The sequence below is a fragment of the Kogia breviceps genome, chromosome 9 (genome assembly GCF_026419965.1).
Source record: "Kogia breviceps isolate mKogBre1 chromosome 9, mKogBre1 haplotype 1, whole genome shotgun sequence".
NCBI lineage: Eukaryota > Metazoa > Chordata > Mammalia > Artiodactyla > Physeteridae > Kogia > Kogia breviceps.
In genome coordinates, this window is record NC_081318.1 from 115,275,237 (window position 1) to 115,293,119 (window position 17,883).

Here is a 17,883-nt window from a genome sequence, read left to right on the forward strand (position 1 = left end):
TTAGATTAAACGCCTTCCTCAAACATGTACTTCTCCTTGACTGTCACGAAAGAAGCCGTGTGCACAGGCAGAGGTGCAGACTGTCAGCTTCTCTCAGGCTGGCTGGGTGGTCACCCCAGGGTCATTAGAGGCAGCACTTCTGCGGGTTGTGTGGCTTCCACATGAAAGACTTCTCCGAGGATCCCCTTGTGGGAGAGGCCTGGTTGCAGGCCTATCTGGAAGCTTGAGGGAAAGGGGTTTGGCAATTTCACCATTCCCGACAGAGGCTTTGACTTAATCGGCTCATCTTCACACTGGGTCTCTCCCCACCTCCTCCAGGCCAGGTGTCCCCACGTCTAAAGCTTCCCTAGTGTCACGTCTCTACCAGGGAGACCTCCCACCTCCCCCCGTGGCAGGTGAGAGCAAACCCCTCCCCCGAGCCCACACTGTGCTCCACGCACCCCCTAGCCCCCCGGGTGCAGCTGGACAGCTCCGCGGCCTCTGAGGGACGCAGGTCCAGCTCCATGGGCTCTGTGAACTCGTCACGCCACCTTGGTCGCTCCCGCTGCAAGTTCACGGGCCTCTCTCATCACCGCTGTCCCCTTTCCCATTCTCTCTGCACGGTTTTATTCATTTCTTTCCATGCAGTGTTTAGGGAAAGCACCGACAATACACTAGTGCGCGTCGTGTTTACCCACAAGCGGGCACGGGCTTTGACAGGATTCAGGAGTCTGTGTCCTAGGCTGTGACAATGGCACACGGAACAGCTCTTAGCCTTGACCAAGGAACCGAAACACACAGCCAGCCATTACGAGAAAGGAGGCAGCTTGCTACCAGAGAGAAAGCCAGAAATGGGGCCAGAAGACAGAGACCTGGGGTTTGGGCACCCAGGTATCAGACACACCACCGCAGGGGCACCAGCGGGGGGGAGTCACCTGAGGTGTGAGTGGGGACGGGTCCCAGAACCGCAGCGCTTGGTGCATCAGGGGGCCTTTGCTGGCGACGGGCAGGCGGGTCCTGCAGCCGTGGACTTACCTTCACCTCCTTCTCGATATAGTCGCTCAGCAGTCTGTCGGGCTCGACGCGCTCAGGCAGGGACAGCACCACAGTGTGCAGAGGGCGCCTCTCTGTCACCTTCTCATGGGCTTTCTTATCTCTACTCTTTTCACCTTTTAGGAAGACTCGTTTAAACGGCGACACAATTCCAGGCTGCAGGCAGAAACGGCAATGATTGGAGTTCATTATTCACAAAGGCTTCGCGCTGTACCCGTGGCTAACAAGCAGAGGTGGCCAGAAGCGCCACCACGGTCCCCGTGTCGACGGGCCGGGCCCAGTGCTGCCTCGGGCACCGAGGGGCTGGTCCCTCACCTGTTCATGGACACTTACAAGGTCAAGGGCCAATTCTCAAGGTGAGTAAACTCAGGAGGCAAGAAGGGGCAGGAAGGGGGAGATTCCCTCAGGAGACAAAAATGCAGCATTGCTCTGAAGTGACCTCCCGGCTCCGCTGGGTCACTTCACTGCACGGTCCTCGGAGAAGGCGGGGAGGTGTGGCCAGGGCTGCGGCATCAACAGGAGACTCAGCTCAACAGCCGCAAGGCCCGCCTCTTCCCTCTCCCGTAGGAACGCAGCACACGCTCTGCTGTCCCCTCCCTCCGCCGGGGCCTCGGGGGCTCAGGGCGCTGACTAGAACCTGGGTGACCTCACCCCAGGGTCAGTGTCTAAAGGGGCCTGGAGGCCAACCCTGTGATCAAAATAAACCTGCAGAGGGAGAGCCAGGGACAGCGGAGAGAATAAAGTCAACCTCGCCTGCAGGCCCCAGGAAAGGGCCCAGGATTCCCTCCCTGCAGCTCTGTAAGAGCCCTCCAGGCCCTCCGCGGGCACAGATGTTCAGAGAGTCAGGCATGGGCACTGGGCACCTGCACACAGAGGCCAAAGGTGACCGCTTCCAGTCACGCAAAGGAACGTAAAACCAGAGAACACAAGACGCCAATGTGCAGCCTCGGGCAGGGAAACATCACCGAACACGGCAGCAAAACCCAAAGGTGGTGACCCACACCAGACCGAGGAGACACCTTCCATTGTCTCGTCGGTGACTCTGCAGCTCGCCTGCCTGGGCACGACCCAACGCCAGACACTGGCCGGGACTAGGGCAGGCCTAGCTCTGACCAACGCTTACAAGAAACAAATGCCTATGTCACCAAACATGTACCAAAAGCTCTCGTTCCTGTTTCTCCTCTGTAAGGGGGAAATTCAGCCACATGCCATATCCCACCCAAAACAATGCCTGTGAGGCGCCTTGGCAGCCCGTCAATCTCACAGATGGAGGATGGAGAGGGGCCCTAACTCCCTCACAAAGGCAGGAGAGGCCTCGTGGGTCTCCAGGAGATCCTGCAGGGCCCGCCCCACACAAAACATGCCCGCAGCAAAGTGAACCCCAGCATTCTTCCTGCTCCTTCTAGCCGGAGTCCGGCTTTTCGCCTCTGCTCCCTCGCTTGCACTCCTTACCCCTGAGCACTTGGCCCTTGTGTAACTGCCTTTTACCCCACTGATCCACCACAACTAATACTGGAGCACCCCTCCTCGCGCTGGATACCCACCGAGTTCCCACTCATCCCAATGCAGCCCCTCAGCACTCCGTGCTGCGTGGGGGGCTGGGGGAATAATACTGATGTGAGGCCCTCAGGGCTGGGGAGGATCAGAGCTAGATGAGGGGCATGTGGGGCTTCATTTACTTCTCTCTGCTCTTGTTTACATTTGAAATCGTCCATAAGATTTTGTTTTTAAAGGATGAGTACAGTTCCTGCCTACACTTAAGCTGAGACAAGATAAAAGCACGAAAGGTTAATAAGGGAGACAACATAATCAATCCCATCATCATAAGGAGAGCATCATCTCCACAGTCTCAGACGAAGTAGAGTGGAGAGGGGGGGCTCCTCAGAGGAGCCCCAGATGGCTGATCGCAGCCGTCAGACAGACCGCCCCCGGGGCCGCGCAGGCTGCTTTCTCCTCCACCCCACAGGAGTTGTCAGCCCCAGCACAAATTCGGTAAGTGGAAGAGACGGTGAGGCACTTCAGGTGAAATCGGGAGGGGGGGGGGGTCTGGACCAGGTGACCGCAATGTAGGGCTCACGTGGAAACGGTGGGACACTGTCACCCACAATTTGCCAGACAAGCACCGATGGTAAAGTTTACACGGAGAGCAAGCGACACTGAGAGCTGAGTAATGTAAACATCACGTTTCACCAGCCTGACTGTGGGCAGGTCAGGCCAGGCCCTGAACTGTGACAGCCACTCTGGCTGGCACCCGAGGCCATCAATGGCACACAGTCCGTTCATCTGCACTGAGAGCCTCCTAGTTCCTGTGATGCACAAGGCGCTGCCCTAGGGCCGTGGAAGAACCAAGACACGCAGCACAATGTTCCACGGATGACCTATACCCGAAAGTGGCCGGAGTAAACATCTGCCCCTACACCATTTCTACCTGGTAACCTCACAAAGTTCACTCTCCTGAATCATAACCAGCACGGCACAGCCCATGGTTGATTCTGAGCCTGATGGCGCATGAGAACAGCTCAGCTCGACCTGTTTGCTGCTTCACCTCGCTACTCCTCTACACCTGGGAGCAACAGGAAACCAGTCCTGAGACGACGGGTTTGCCAAGGTCAGCCTCTTACCAAGAAGCCCGTGCCAAATCGCCAGGTCCACAGACCACGTGCAACCCATGCTGTTATTTTAATGTTGAGGGACGGGTCATAAAGTCACAGTCCGCACACAGAATCAGTCTGTGTGGCAAGGACCCAGAGCCCAAGTCCTGCAACCCCCCTTAAGGAGAGACCCTCTGCCAGCCCATAGGCCTCATCTGTCTGGCCCCTGCAGGCCAAGGAAACCAGGATGCCCACTCCTCCTGCTCAAGGATCAGCTTTCCCTATGCTGAGCCCCACTCCGTCTTCTGCTGCCTTTACCTCTTGGGAGCCAGAACCCTACAGGGGAGCAGTGATGTGTCTGATGCCTGTGCCAGCCGGGCATCAGGATGGCGCCGTGGGGGGATGCGATGGAATTCCCACCCTCAAGGTGGTCACCGTCAAGCGGGGGGAGATAAGCCCAAAGCAGATGAACAGGGACCGCCAGCCAGGTGCCTCGAAGGTGTAATTTAGGGCCTAAATGCCCTGTTTTTAAAGGAGCTACCCTGGCAACAAGGCAAGGCCCCGTGAGGCCCCGTGACGAATAATGGCGCCTGCCCTCCACTGCTCACAGGCTGGCGGAGGCGAGGGGAGCCGCCACAGAACCCAGGCTGCACACAAGACCACCTGGCCAAGCATGAACTTGGCATGACTGATTTTGAATCAGACACAGCTTCCCTAACTCAGTCCTCAGTGCTGCATACCCCAGGCATCAGGTGCTTTTTTTTAACATCCCAAATAAGTTCAACCTGTGGATGAGCCTCCCTAGAAAAGTGGAATGTTGAAACCATTATGTAAAGACATGCACTCCAGCAAACCTGCAGCTTTCCGCTGCCGCCTCGCCCTGTTTCAGTGCAGAACAGGGGCAGCTGCTCCACCCGAGGACAGCAGGCATGTGACACAGGAGGTGCGTGCCCCGCTCCCGCTGCAGGAGCTGGAAAGGAGACACGGCTGGGAGCTGGGGGCTGGCAGGCACAGTGGGGGCCCCTCAGCTTTTCCAGAAACACAATGAACAAGAGGGCACCTCAGGATTTTGGAGCCTATGTTGCTTTTAAACATGAAAATGTAAAAGAAAGCTCTGCTTGAAAAAAATAAACTGAAAACAATTAAGAATATTCTGGGGGCTTCCCTGGTGGCGCAGTGGTTGAGAGTCTACCTGCCGATGCAGGGGACACGGGTTTGTGACCCGGTCAGGGAAGTTCCCACATGCTGCGGAGCAGCTGGCTCCGTGAGCCATGGCCGCTGAGCCTGCACATCCGGAGCTGAGAGGCCCGTGTATCGCAAAAAAAAAAAAAAAAAAAAAAAGAATATTCTGGGACTTCCCTGGTGGCGCAGCGGTTAAGAATATACTTGCCAATGCAGGGGACACGGGTTCGAGCCCTGGTCCGGGAAGATACCACATGCCGCGGAGCAACTAAGCCCATGCGCCACAACTACCGAGCCTGCGCTCTAGAGCCCGCGAGCCACATTTACTGAGCCCACATGCCACAACTACTGAAGCCCGCGCGCCTAGAGCCCATGCTCCGCAGCAAGAGAAGCCACTGCAGTGAGAAGCCCGTGCACCGCAATGAAGAGTAGCCCCCGCTCGCCACAACTAGAGAAAGCCTGCACGCAGCAACGAAGACCCAACGCAGCCAAAAATAAATTAATTAATTAATTTTAGAAAAAGAATATTCCGACGCACAGAATCAGGATTCCAATAAACGACTGTGGATTCTTTAATTCACTGGAATAGCCTCCAAATCAATACAGAGTTTTAAAAAGTGGTTCTAGCCCGTGCAATTGTTCATCCTTCACTCAACAGGTATTTTCATTGAGCGCCCGTGTTCATCATCACCGAAAGGATCTTGCCATCTTCGACTCCAAACGACAAAAGGAGCAATGCAGCCCCTGGAAGGAGCACAACGCCAAGCACGGGTTCTCTTCGTGAACGGAGGAGCCCTGGCACCGAGTGCCACCCAGCGTCCATCTGTGCCCAAATCTCTCGTGAAGAAACGGGGGCCCTGAGTGTTAAAGGAACCAACCAAGGGTCCGAGGCACAGATCCAGGGACGGGATGGGGGGCTTCGGCGGCCCTGTCCGGCATCTGCAGACTTCTCACATGGAACACACGCTGCTTCCTAGAACTGTGCAGGACTTCGGAACTGGCTCAGAAGTGATCCCTAGATGCTTACAGTATTCTTGCAATATATTTTCCGTCTTATGCTTCAAACAACTTTTGAAGTTGGAAACCTCAAATGTAGCTCTTCAACACACACACACACACACACACACACTCTGGCGCACTTAGCACTTTCCTAGAGGAGGGACCAGGGGCCAGGCCGGCCTTGGGTATTTGTTAGCTTAAAGCCTGACTTAGCATCTCACTTGGGGTGAGCAGGCTCCGAGCAACTGCATCTCCTAAACAAATTCTCAGAGGCTAACTTCTCTGTCAGAGGGTCTGTTTATTAATTTACAATAAGAAATGCGTGTGCTGAAGGAACCAGCACAACTGCTCATGGGACAGTGGCCTCTACTTGCGGACCACAGTGAGTAATAAGGTGACGTACACGAAGTCACTCCACGCGCACAAGGCTCAGCCCAGCGGGTTCTAGAGAAAGCGTGGGGCACTGGGCACCTCGAATGCCTCAGTACGGTGTTCAGACACCCTTACCTACTCCTTTAGTTAATAACACAAAACTGCCCCAGAACAAAGGTTTCAAGTGCAATGCCCTGGGGTCCTTCAGTTCGGCATTCAGCAAACGTCTAATGGGCACTTGGTGTGTGCCTGGCACTGGGGCTGCACCTCGAGGGACGCCCTTCCCTGCCCCAGGGCCCCTTCTGCTGAGGGAGAGAGAGGGGGACTGCTCGGCAGGGATCAGGCTCCGCAGGGCTGCGGGACAACACCAGGGAGAGACACCCAGGCCAGAGCGTGGGCCGGGCAGAGCCACTGTCCAACTGTCCAGCTGGGCAAGGCAGCGGCTACTCCCCAGATTCACCCCCGCCCCGGTGCACGAAGCTCCCCAACAAATCCTCTCCTTGAAGCACCACTGTTAAATCTGCATCTCAACGTTGCCTACCTTAACTCCAACTCCCTGTAAGGCAAGTCAACAGATTCACTATCTTTTTAAAAAGAAAGTTAAGTACTTAAGCGCCTACCAACAGAAAAAGAGCCTTTCTTAGGTGCCGCAGAGGCCCAAATAAGGAGTACGACACAGCCTGCGCCCCAGGACCTTCTACAGACATCAAGTTCCCCATCTCAGGACGAGGCATGAACCTGACCTCCCCCACTGCAGCGGTTTGCTCTGATGACACACACTGCGCCTGACCGTCCACGCGGCGGCCGAGGCCACTCCTGCCGGGCACACACAGCGCCCCTCATCCTCCCTCAGGCGTCACGCGTGAGACTCCAGGCGCGAGTCTGCGACTGTGAGCGTGCTCTTTCTTGACCTCTTCCCTAAACCATTTTCCAACTCAGATCTTGGGTCCTAACTGACTACAAATCTACATGAACGTCACTCTTCCTCAGCAGACCTGACATCCGCAGCCTCTTCCTCCTTAAGTGAAGATGGATGAACCCAACAACCTACCAACAGCTCCTCATCTTGCTCACTTCTCTGGCCACTGGGGCTGCCAGTTCTCAGACCTGGAAGCCAGCAGGAACCCTCCACCCCACCTTCCCAAGCAAAGGTCACAGGACCCAAACAATCATTCTAGATGGCTCTTTGCACGCTGGGTTTGCACCTACCTCGTTCTCCATGGAACACCCCGTTGGAAAGTCTGTGTGAGGAGGAATTTCTCTGGAGGAATTCTGGTTCCTCCCCCTCTGCCGATAGTTACTGTGCATTCTCCTCTGTTCACTTCTGAGCTTGTTGAAAAATATGGTCAGATGTTAGCCCTCCCTCTGAAAAAAACACGTGAATGAACAGGAAGACCAGAAACCACAGCTTCCTTCTGCAAACCCCACTGAAGCTGTTTACAGGTTTTTAAAAAAGTTTGAGGCAGGCAACACCCTAAAACTGCGGGTAAAATCCAAACAGGCTGCATGCACGAAAAGACGTAAAGTAAACCCACACATCTCCATACTAAACCAGCACATCTTCTACCTAAACCTCCACATCTCCTTACTGAACCAGCCCACCTTCTAATCAAGCTTGCACATCTCCTTACTGAACCAGCACATCTTCTAACTAAACCAGCCCATCTTCTTACTAAACAAGCACATTTTCCTTACTAAACCAGCACACCTCCTTACTGAACTTGTCCGTCTTCTAATTAAACCAACACGTCTTCTTACTAAACCAGCCCATCTCCTTACTAAACCAGCCCATCTCCTTACTAAACCAGAGCATCTTCTTACTAAACCAGTGCACAGACTTATTAAACCAGTGTACCCTCTTACTAAACCAGTGCATCTTCTTACTAAACCAGCACATTTTCTTACTAAACCAGTGCACAGACTTATTAAACCAGTGTATCTTCTTACTAAACCAGTGCATCTTCTTACTAAACCAGTGCACACTTATTAAACCAGTATATCTTCTTACTAAACCAGTGCATCTTCTTACTAAACCAGTGCAGACTTATTAAACCAGTGCATCTTCTAACTAAACCTCCACATCTCCTTACTGAACCAGCCCATCTTCTTACTAAACCAGTGCATCTTCTTACTAAACCAGTGCACAGACTTATTAAACCAGTGTATCTTCTTACTAAACCAGTGCATCTTCTTACTAAACCAGTGCACAGACTTATTAAACCAGTGTATCTTCTTACTAAACCAGCGCATTTTCTTACTAAACCAGTGTACAGACTTATTAAACCAGTGTATCTTCTTACTAAACCAGTGCATCTAACTAAACCAGTGCACAGACTTATTAAACCAGTGCATCTTCTTAATATACCAGCTCATCTTCTTACTAAATCAGTGCACAGACTTATTAAACCAGTGCATCTTCTTAATATACCAGCTCATCTTCTTACTAAACCAGTGCACAGACTTATTAAACCAGTGTATCTTCTTACTAAACCAGCCCATCTTCTTCCTAAACCAGCCCATCTTCTTACTAAACCAGTGCATCTTCCTTACTACCTCTAGCACGCAGAGCCCACGGGTGGTCTCCCCACATTTCTAGCCAATACTGTGTAGTCAGTTGAAAGACATTATTTTGCAAGTCCGACCATTCTGCAAATCCAAACGACAAAGTTAGAAAGAGTGAGCAAGCAAGCTGAGAGCACCGCTGGGGCTCCCCCTCCTGACCGTGCGTTGTCACCTACGTGGTGGGACCCGCCGACCTGGCTGTTCCCTGCTGGCCGGATGTTGCCTGCTTCAGGGCACAGTAGTCCAGGGGGCCTGTGCAGAGCACACCTTCTCCATGACCCTCAGCCTACAAAAGCCTCCACCTGCCTCCAGGACTCTTGCGTTTGAGATGCAACTTTGAAACTAAGTATGTCCTTGAGCAAGCTCACTTTAACTTCTTCAGGGTCAAATCTGATCCTGAAAAGGAGAAGTTGGGTTTGTTGATGTTGAAGACCCTTATACTCTCTAGATGGTCCAGAATGGCTGCAAATAGGAGAGGCTACTTAATTAACTGTTCTGGTTAATTAGAGTGATGATTTAGAGTGACCACAGTCACAGCTCAAAACATAACAAATATAATACAATTTTACTAGCATTCGATTTATTAATATTAGATTAATATTAGATTTGATTTGATCAAAGTGCTAACTTTCAACAGCTTTCTGCCCATAAAAATGGCTATTTCATATGGTTCAATTTAAACTGTAACAAAGTTTAGTATTTCTTGATTCTGAAAAGACTAGTTCAGAACAATAATTTCATGCCTCAGTTACTACTACACATGCCGCAGATGTAGAAAGCACAGTAAACCGGGTAAGGAGTACTGCACTAGATTTGTTTGAATAAACAGCTGGTATTGACTGGACTATCCCTCCCTTTATCTCTTTAGACACACAGGGCACTGTGGGTACTGTCTGGACTCCGCTTTCTCCTTCTTTCTAAAAGCTGTCCCTGCAGAGCAGGACCAGGTAGCCCTGAGGGAAAGGGAACCAGGAGTGAGATTCAGAGACCTCAGGAGGTGGAGCAGCCCCCAGGACGTATCTTGGTGACTGTGGGGCCTGAGTCCACTGCCTGTTCCCCACCAGGTCCCCCTGCATGCGACACACAGCCCACCCTTCCAAAAAGTCCCAGAGCCGCCCCTCCCGGGGAAACAGAGGAAACTACAGGAAGGCCACCAGCTGCACATACAAGCCAACCTGTCCTGCTTTCACAGATACCATGATCACCAGGGTCGGCATGGAAGAGAAAGGGCAGGGGGCACAGGGGGCAAAGGAGAGACTGGATGGGGGCTTAAATTCTAGAGGGTTTAGAGGCATTTGAAGACAATAGCATCCATAAATACAGCCGAGAGAGAGAGACAGAGACAGACAGAGCAAACAAGAAAGGTATCTTAGAAATCACATATATGATCACCAAAATAAAGAGTTCAATAGAAGGGCTGAATAATAAAATGGGTGTAACTGAAAGCCAAATTAGTGACCTGGAATACGGTGGCACTTTTACAAATGAACATTCCAATCAACTTGATGATCAAGAGCACTAACTCTGAACCCCAATTAAGCAAAATGTTAGCCCCCCCAAAAGAATTCCATTCCTATTAGGATTGAGTCACAAAAAAATTGTACTCAGTGATTATCATACTTTGAATTTCATCAATGAAAATGTGGAAATTTGTTTTCTCTCTTCTGATGTGATACCTACTTAAAACCCTCAATGTTACCTCTTGGCTCATAAAGCCTAAAACATTTACTATCTGGTCCTTTATATGAAAAGCTTGCCAACTCTATCCTAGAACATAAAGCGAAAGATGAAAAATAAGAAAATACTGGGACTTCCCTGGTGGTGCAGTGGTTAAGAATCCACCTGCCAATGCAGGGGACACGGGTTCGAGCCCTGGTCCTGGAAGATCCCACGTGCCGCGGAGTAACTAAGCCTGTGCACCACAACTACTGAGCCTGCGCTCTAGAGCCCGCGAGCCACAACTACTGAACCTGTGAGCCACAACTGCTGAAGCCCACCGCCTAGAGCCCATGCTCTGCAACAAGAGAAGTCACCGCAATGAGAAGCCCGTGCACCGCAACGAAAAGTAGCCCCCGCTCGCCACAACTAGAGAAAGCCCGCGTGCAGCATCAAAGACCCCATGCAGCCAAAAATAAATAAATTTATTTTAAAATAATAATAAAAATTTAAAAAACAGCCACAGTAGCATTATTTTGCTTTAAAACTTGACAGGAATTTTTTTAAATCTTCAACTATCCAATAGGCGTTCAAATTTTTCACCAATAGACTCACATTTTTTTAATGGTTTGTTCAAATCAAGATGCAAATCAGGTCCATCGATAGACTGCTCTGAGCCAACACAATTCTTAAGTCTCTTCATGCATTTGTTAAATAGCCAGGGCAGGTCGTCCTGTAGAATATCCCACTTTCTGGCTCCTGCAGGTTGTATCTCTGTCAGAACTTTGAGGATGCTTCTCAGCCCCTGTATTTCTTTTTTTTTTTTTTTTTTTTTTCCGGTATGCGGGCCTCTCACCGTTGTGGCCTCTCCCGTTGCGGAGCACAGGCTCCGGACGCGCAGGCTCAGCGGCCATGGCTCACGGGCTTAGTTGCTCCGCGGCATGTGGGATCTTCCCGTACCGGGGCACGAACCCGTGTCTCCTGCATCGGCAGGCGGATTCTCAACCACTGCGCCACCAGGGAAGCCCAGCCCCTGTATTTCTTATAGACCGGTGGTTAGATCGTGAGGCTTTATTTAACTCAAGTGTGATGTTTTTTCAAGAATGCTTCCATCAGGGGGCACATAATACTGGGCAGTGGCCTGCCACTGATGGCTATGGCCTGGCCCCTTTGTCTCATAGTTGGATATTTTTCAGCCGTCTGGTTCCACAATTCCTTCATCATTTATTAGTGGAAACATTTACATAAAGAGACCTTTTCCTTCCTCGACTACTTGGTCACCCTGAGGTACAGATCATTCAGAAAAGTCAAGTTAAATGCATCATCCTTTCTCTTCAGCAATGCTGCTTCCCTGGAATCGTCGGAGCTAAACAATCCATTAGCCATCATCTGATGGACGATCCAATTGTCCCGCCCAGGCCAGCGGCGGCCTCTTCAAAGTGGACCCTGGCAGCTGCTGAGGGCTCCTCAGACCTGGAACTGGCCACTGCTGCTTCTACAGGAAAGTGCTGTTTCGGGCCCACTACCACTCACCGAGGGCGTTCACTGCACCTGGGACTTGGCACCAGAGAGGGTGAGGAAATACGCACTTTGTGTTTAAGAGAAAAACCTCATGAATTCACAGTGATATTTCCAATCTAAAGTAGGATTACAGGGTTACTGATCACATTCTTTGGTATTATCTGCACCCACCCACTCCTCCTATGGTGAAAGCCAGTGTGTAATGTTGTTGATGTAACTATAGTTCCACTTTATCCTAAAACATATGGAACAGTGGCAATAATACCAGTATTATTACCAATAAAATGATTACTGAAAACAATTTGCTTAAAGTTTTTTTGTTGCTTTTCTTGTCCTTAGTGCATGTCCCACTGCCAGCCTGCTGTCAAATTTCTATGATTTAATTACTTGAAATAACTCTTTTCTGTGGGGTTATGTCTTTTGTTTGTTTTTGCCATTTTTACTAATACTTCGCTTTTGACTTTTTTAAGTAATTTTTTTTTAATGTTTGGATTCAACTGTAATCCTGTAAATCGTTACAAGGTCCAAACTCACAAGGCCCATGCTGAGCGGTCAGCCCCTCCCCTCTAGATAATCATCTAAGATAGGGCTCGACGCTACACCCTCCCACCCCAGCCCCTCTGTGAGGCTGCAGCACGGTTTAGCGAGCCTGCACCCCAGGGATGGAATGAGGCCAAAATGAACAGCCTGGTGCACAAACTGCCTCCTGTTTTTGCCAATGTTTCCTTGGGGGAGGTTTCTGGAAGTGGGATGCTGGGTCAGTCACGGCACCAGAGTTCAGCCAGGCATAGCCCCTTATGATACCCTGTCAGGAGCTATGCTGCCCGGTTCCTCATGCCTGACCAAGTGGGGATGTCTGCTGGCCTGAAAGGTGAGAAAAGGTAGCTCAGTGTGCTCTTAACTTGTATTTCTCTTATTATGCAAGAGTCTGAGTTGCCTTTTCACACATTTAAAAGCCATTTGAGTTTCTTTTTCAGTGAACTGTCTGTTCCCATCTCTTGACTTGTTTTTTCCTCTCAGGTCCTCAGGCTTTGTTTTCCCTATTTTTATTTTATTTATTTATTTATTTTTTTTTTTTGCGATACGCGGGCCTCTCACTGTTGTGGCCTCTCCCGTTGCGGAGCACAGGAGCACAGGCTCCGGACGCGCAGGCTCAGCGGCCATGGCTCACGGGCCCAGCCGCTCCGCGGCACGTCGGATCTTCCCGGACCGGGGCACGAACCCGTGTCCCCTGCATCGGCAGGCGGATTCTCAACCACTGCGCCACCAGGGAAGCCCTTCCCTATTTTTAGAAGCACCTTATATATGGGACATTTACTTTTTGTTTTATAAGTTGTAAATATTTTTTCTCGATTTGCTGTCTTTTTACTTTGCTTATGTTTACGTTACCAGATCTGGTCTCTCCCCTCCTTGCTCTGAATTTTGAATAATAGTTAAGAAAGTTTCCTCGGGAATTCCCTGGTGGTCCAGGGATTAAAACTCCATGCTGGGGGCTTCCCTGGTGGCGCAGTGGTTGAGAATTCGCCTGCCGATGCAGGGGACACGGGTTCGTGCCCCGGTCCGGGAAGATCCCACATGCCGCGCAGCGGCTGGGCCCGTGAGCCATGGCCGCTGAGCCTGCGCGTCCGGAGCCTGTGCTCCGCAACGGGAGAGGCCACGACAGTGAGAGGCCCGCGTACCACCAAAAAAAAAAAAAAAAAAAAAAACTCCATGCTTTCACCGCTGAGGGCCCGGGTTTGATCCCCGGTCGGGAAACTAAGATCTCACAAGCCACTCGATGCGGCAAAAAAAAAAAAAAAAGTTTCCTCATTTCCCAGATCATTGAAGAATTCACCCATGTTTTTGCCTAGTACCTCTATGGCTTAATTATTTTTGCTTTTATTTAAATCTCTGAACCACCTGTTGTTCACCCTTGTGTACACTAGGAAGGACGGATCTGATTTCATCCTTTTCCACACGTTTGTCCAGTTACCCCAATATCACCCATTACTCAGATGTCCCCACTGCTATGAAACACCATTTTACTGGGCACTCAAGTCTCCCCATGGAGGGCGGTCTGTTTCTGTATTTTCTCCTCTGTTCCTGCAGCTCATCCCAGGACAACCCCACAGCTTCAATCGGGGCGAGACAGCACGGCCCAAGCTGGGGTTGTTCCCTCACTGTTCCTTTTCTTTAGAGATTGTTCTTGTTTGTTCGTAACAAAAAATGAGCTTTAAGTCAAGTGGTCTCGTTCCATTAAGAAGTCCGATGGTGTTGGTACTGGGATCACGTTAAAAATTAATTCAGGGAGAGCAGACACAGTCATGATGCCACTATCCCACCCGAACACAGGTGTCTTCCACTTCTTCAAGTCCGTGTTTGTTGTGTTTCAGGAGTTTTTCTTATAGAGATTTAGGATGTTTCTGTTCATTTTAACCCTAAAGTATGTACTTGTAATCGTAAACAGGATCTTCTATTATACGCTGGAGTTCCAACAGGACGAAGGGAAAAGCCAAGCTGCCTGCAGGGGCTGTAGAGCAACTGGGCGGGAGGAGAGGACAACCGATACAAGAGCCCAGCCTGGGGTGCAGGAACCGGGGGGCTGGGGCACGTGGGGAGGAGGACAAGGACCCCCAGGCCCCACATATTCCTGTGTTGTTGACTTGAACACTGACTGTGGTTTCTGCATTTGAGCTGCACTAGCTGTTTTCATCGGCCCGTGTAACTAGAAGAGAAGCTACCGAGGCACTGATGGGAGGGCCTGGAGGCTGGTGTAGGTGACCCTGCATGGCAAGCCTTGCCAAATGCACGGCAAGAGGTGCTGGCACCCCTAAAGGGGCCAAGACGCACTACTGAACCCATGTCTGGGCCTGAGGTTCCACCCAGTCAGGGTAATAGAAGTCACTGGTGCATGGAGCCCTCAAACAGCAGGGCCGCTGTCCCCACACCACCGGCATGGCAACCGGGCCTGAATGTGTCGCTGCCACTGATGGCTTCCCATGTTCCAACTCAGACACCGCTAGTGCCTTCTGAAAGAAAGCTGTGCCCTCTGGGAAGAAAACAAGTCAGTCTGCCTACTCCTGGCAAAGTGAACAGCAGACCTTTCCTGCCTGAACTCTCCATCGGCTGCCCAGCCAGCACGTGCTGGGTGATGGTGGGACTTCATTCTTGTGGGAGTCGTAGTAGACTGACGGCTCCCTGACAGAACCACCTGCGAGGGTTACGTGCCCCCCGCCCACCTCTGTCTAAAGGGGCAGGTCATGAGGAGAGCAAAGTCCAAGGCCTGGCTTCCCCGGGTCACCTGTGGGCCATCTGGACAGCATCACGGACAGCTCGCCACACTCTGACCCCACAGCCACTAACAGAGAGGATGCCAATCCCTGATGGCTCCTTGGGATCCAGAAGGCGCTTCTCCTATAAGGACAAGAGCACCCAAGGTGGGAATGGGATGAGGGGGAGGTACACTCACTGAAGGAAAAGCGATGACAGCTCGACCACAGTTCGAACAAGTTCTCTCCCAACTGCATTCTCGTAAGGTGAGACCCGCCCCAGAAATGCCCAACAGAAAGAACGCCTCCACTTAAAGGTAAAACCCACGCACTTCCGTAAACAGGAGGCTGCATGTGGTCTGGCCCCAGAGGAAGCAAGGTCCACTACCTTACCCACACTGCTGACTCAGGTAGAGTCTCGCCCACCAGACTGGACCCAGGTCACGGACGGTAAAGCCTGCCTCACTTCTGAGGTGCATGATCCATGGAAGGCTGCAGCCACCTGCATGACTGACCACGAGTGTCCCACAGTCCAACGCACTGGACACACTGACCAAGGGGCAAACATCCAGGTTCCCTGCTGCAGGACAGATGTGACAACCTATCCATGCGTCGAATCTTCATGGAGCCCATGTAAGCACCCACAAAGGAAGCGCTGCCCTGGGCAAAGCCAACGAGCATCTCCACTAGAGCCTGACCCCCTGGTGATGGGCGACCAGAAGAGACTGGGGCAGCCAAGAGGACGGCCTTTGGAAACCTATCCGCATCCCTGGTGAGCACGTAGTCAGGAATGTGACGGAAGCAACACAGGAGATGCGTACACGGACACCGAGCACCTGCTGAGTGTAAGGGATGGGCAGTGCACATGCAACTCCGCCTCCATAGAGGCCACCACCTCAGCGCTAATTCTGCTAAGGAATTCATGGGAGTTCCTGGGCCAGTTCTGCAATTTTTCTTAAGTTTGAAATTATTTCAAAATAAAAAGATTCTTAAAAACACACATCAAAATAATAAACATTTTACAAGGGCACACAAACAAAAGGGCCTGCACCAAATAGGTAAGGATGGTTGCCAATGAAGGAGGGGCATGAAAGAGGAGTGAGGATTGGGGAATCAAAGAAAATGGATAAGTGAATAAATAAAACCAACAGAAAGCACCAAGACTTCCCTGGTGGCGCAGGGGTTAAGAATCCGCCTGCCAATGCAGGGGACACGGGTTCAAGCCCTGGTCCGGGAAGATCCCACACGCTGCAGAGCAACTAAGCCCGTGTGCCACAACTACTGAGCCCACGTGCCACAACTACTGAAGCCTGCATACCTAGAGCCCATGCTCCTGAACAAGAGAAGCCATGACGATGAGAAGCCTGCGCACAGCAACGAAGAGTAGCCCCCGCTCACCACAACTAGAGAAAGCCCGCACGCAGCAACAAAGATCCAATGCAGCCAAAAATAAATAAATTAATAAATTTATTTTTTTAAAAACCAACTTTTAAGTGCACTTTGGAAAATAAAATCCAAAATTATTAGCAAATGCCATTTTCATCTACCAGCATGGCAAATATTCAACAGCTTGGAAATATGCCATGTGGGCAAAGATATTAAAAAACAAGCACTCTTGGGCTTCCCTGGTGGCGCAGTGGTCGAGAATCCGCCTGCCGATGCAGGGGACACGGGTTCGTGCCCCGGTCCGGGAGGATCCCACATGCCGCGGAGCGGCTGGGCCCGTGAGCCGTGGCCGCTGAGCCTGTGCATCCGGAGCCTGTGCTCCGCCACGGGAGAGGCCACAGCAGTGAGAGGCCCGCGTACCACAAAAAAAAAACAAAAAAAACAAAAAAAAAAAAAACAAGCACTCTCATCATAAATTGCTGTTAAGAATAAAAACTAGGAACTTCCCTAGTGGTCCAGTGTCTAAGACTCCCCACTCCCAATGCAGGGGGCCTGGGTTCGATCTCTGGTCAGGGAACTAGATCCCACATGCCACAACTAAAGATCCCGCATGCCACAACTAAGACCCCGAGCAGCCAAATAAACAAACTTTTTTTTTTTTTTAAATGAAGAAGAAGAAAAACTGGAACAATCACTATGGGGAACAATGTGTCAATACCTACAAAATTACAAATGTACATATGCTTTCCTGAACATTGCATTTTCAGGAATTAATCCTATAAATACATTTATACACATGTGAAAGGTTGGGAGAAAGCTAATATCTGCATTTTTTTTGGAGCAAAATGACAATCTAAAAGTCCATAAACAGGCTACTGTTTAAATGAATTATATTAATCCACAGGAGAAAATGCCATTCAGCTCTAAAAAAGAATAAAGAAACTACATACCCATAATGAAAGAGCTCCAGAAAATATTGTCAAGAAAAAATAACACCGAAGAGGTTCCTATTCGCAAAAGAGAGGAGTAGATCGTATCAGAGTAACTTTCTCATAAATCAGGGTTATGAACTCTAGGATCTAGAAGTAATAACACCCCAATAGCAATAAGCACATCTACTGACCAGATCTTGGTTTCTAAATATCATTTCCACTGAGAGCAACCAGTGCTCCTTGGACAAATGTCAAGCTCAGGGCTGGACAAGAAAGTATAAGATGAACCTGGAGCGTGTTGTTGTGGCAAACGTAAGCAAGAACTCAGAGAGTACTGGGGGGCTTCCCTGGTGGTCCAGCAGTTAAGAATCCGCCTGCCAGTGCAGGGGACACGGGTTTGAG

At 50.7% G+C, this 17,883-nt stretch overlaps 1 protein-coding gene across 8 annotated transcripts in view; it reads right to left on the reverse strand.

Annotated features, from left to right (window-relative positions):
* CCM2 (CCM2 scaffold protein) overlaps positions 1 to 17,883 on the reverse strand; it is a 56,910-nt gene that overhangs the window by 30,057 nt on the left and 8,970 nt on the right. For 3 of the 8 annotated variants that reach the window (XM_067043043.1, XM_059073621.2, XM_067043045.1), the window contains 2 exons: positions 7,386 to 7,541; positions 1,015 to 1,188 (listed from right to left, as the gene is read on the reverse strand). The exons of 1 other annotated variant lie outside the window; for it this stretch is intronic. In XM_067043043.1, the coding sequence (XP_066899144.1) occupies positions 1,015 to 1,188; positions 7,386 to 7,484 (273 nt within the window). In that variant the 5' untranslated portion in view covers positions 7,485 to 7,541. Of the gene's footprint in view, positions 1 to 1,014; positions 1,189 to 7,385; positions 7,542 to 17,883 lie in introns of those variants that run through there. 4 more of the 8 variants (XM_067043044.1, XM_067043047.1, XM_059073622.2 and 1 more) reach the window with 3 other exon arrangements.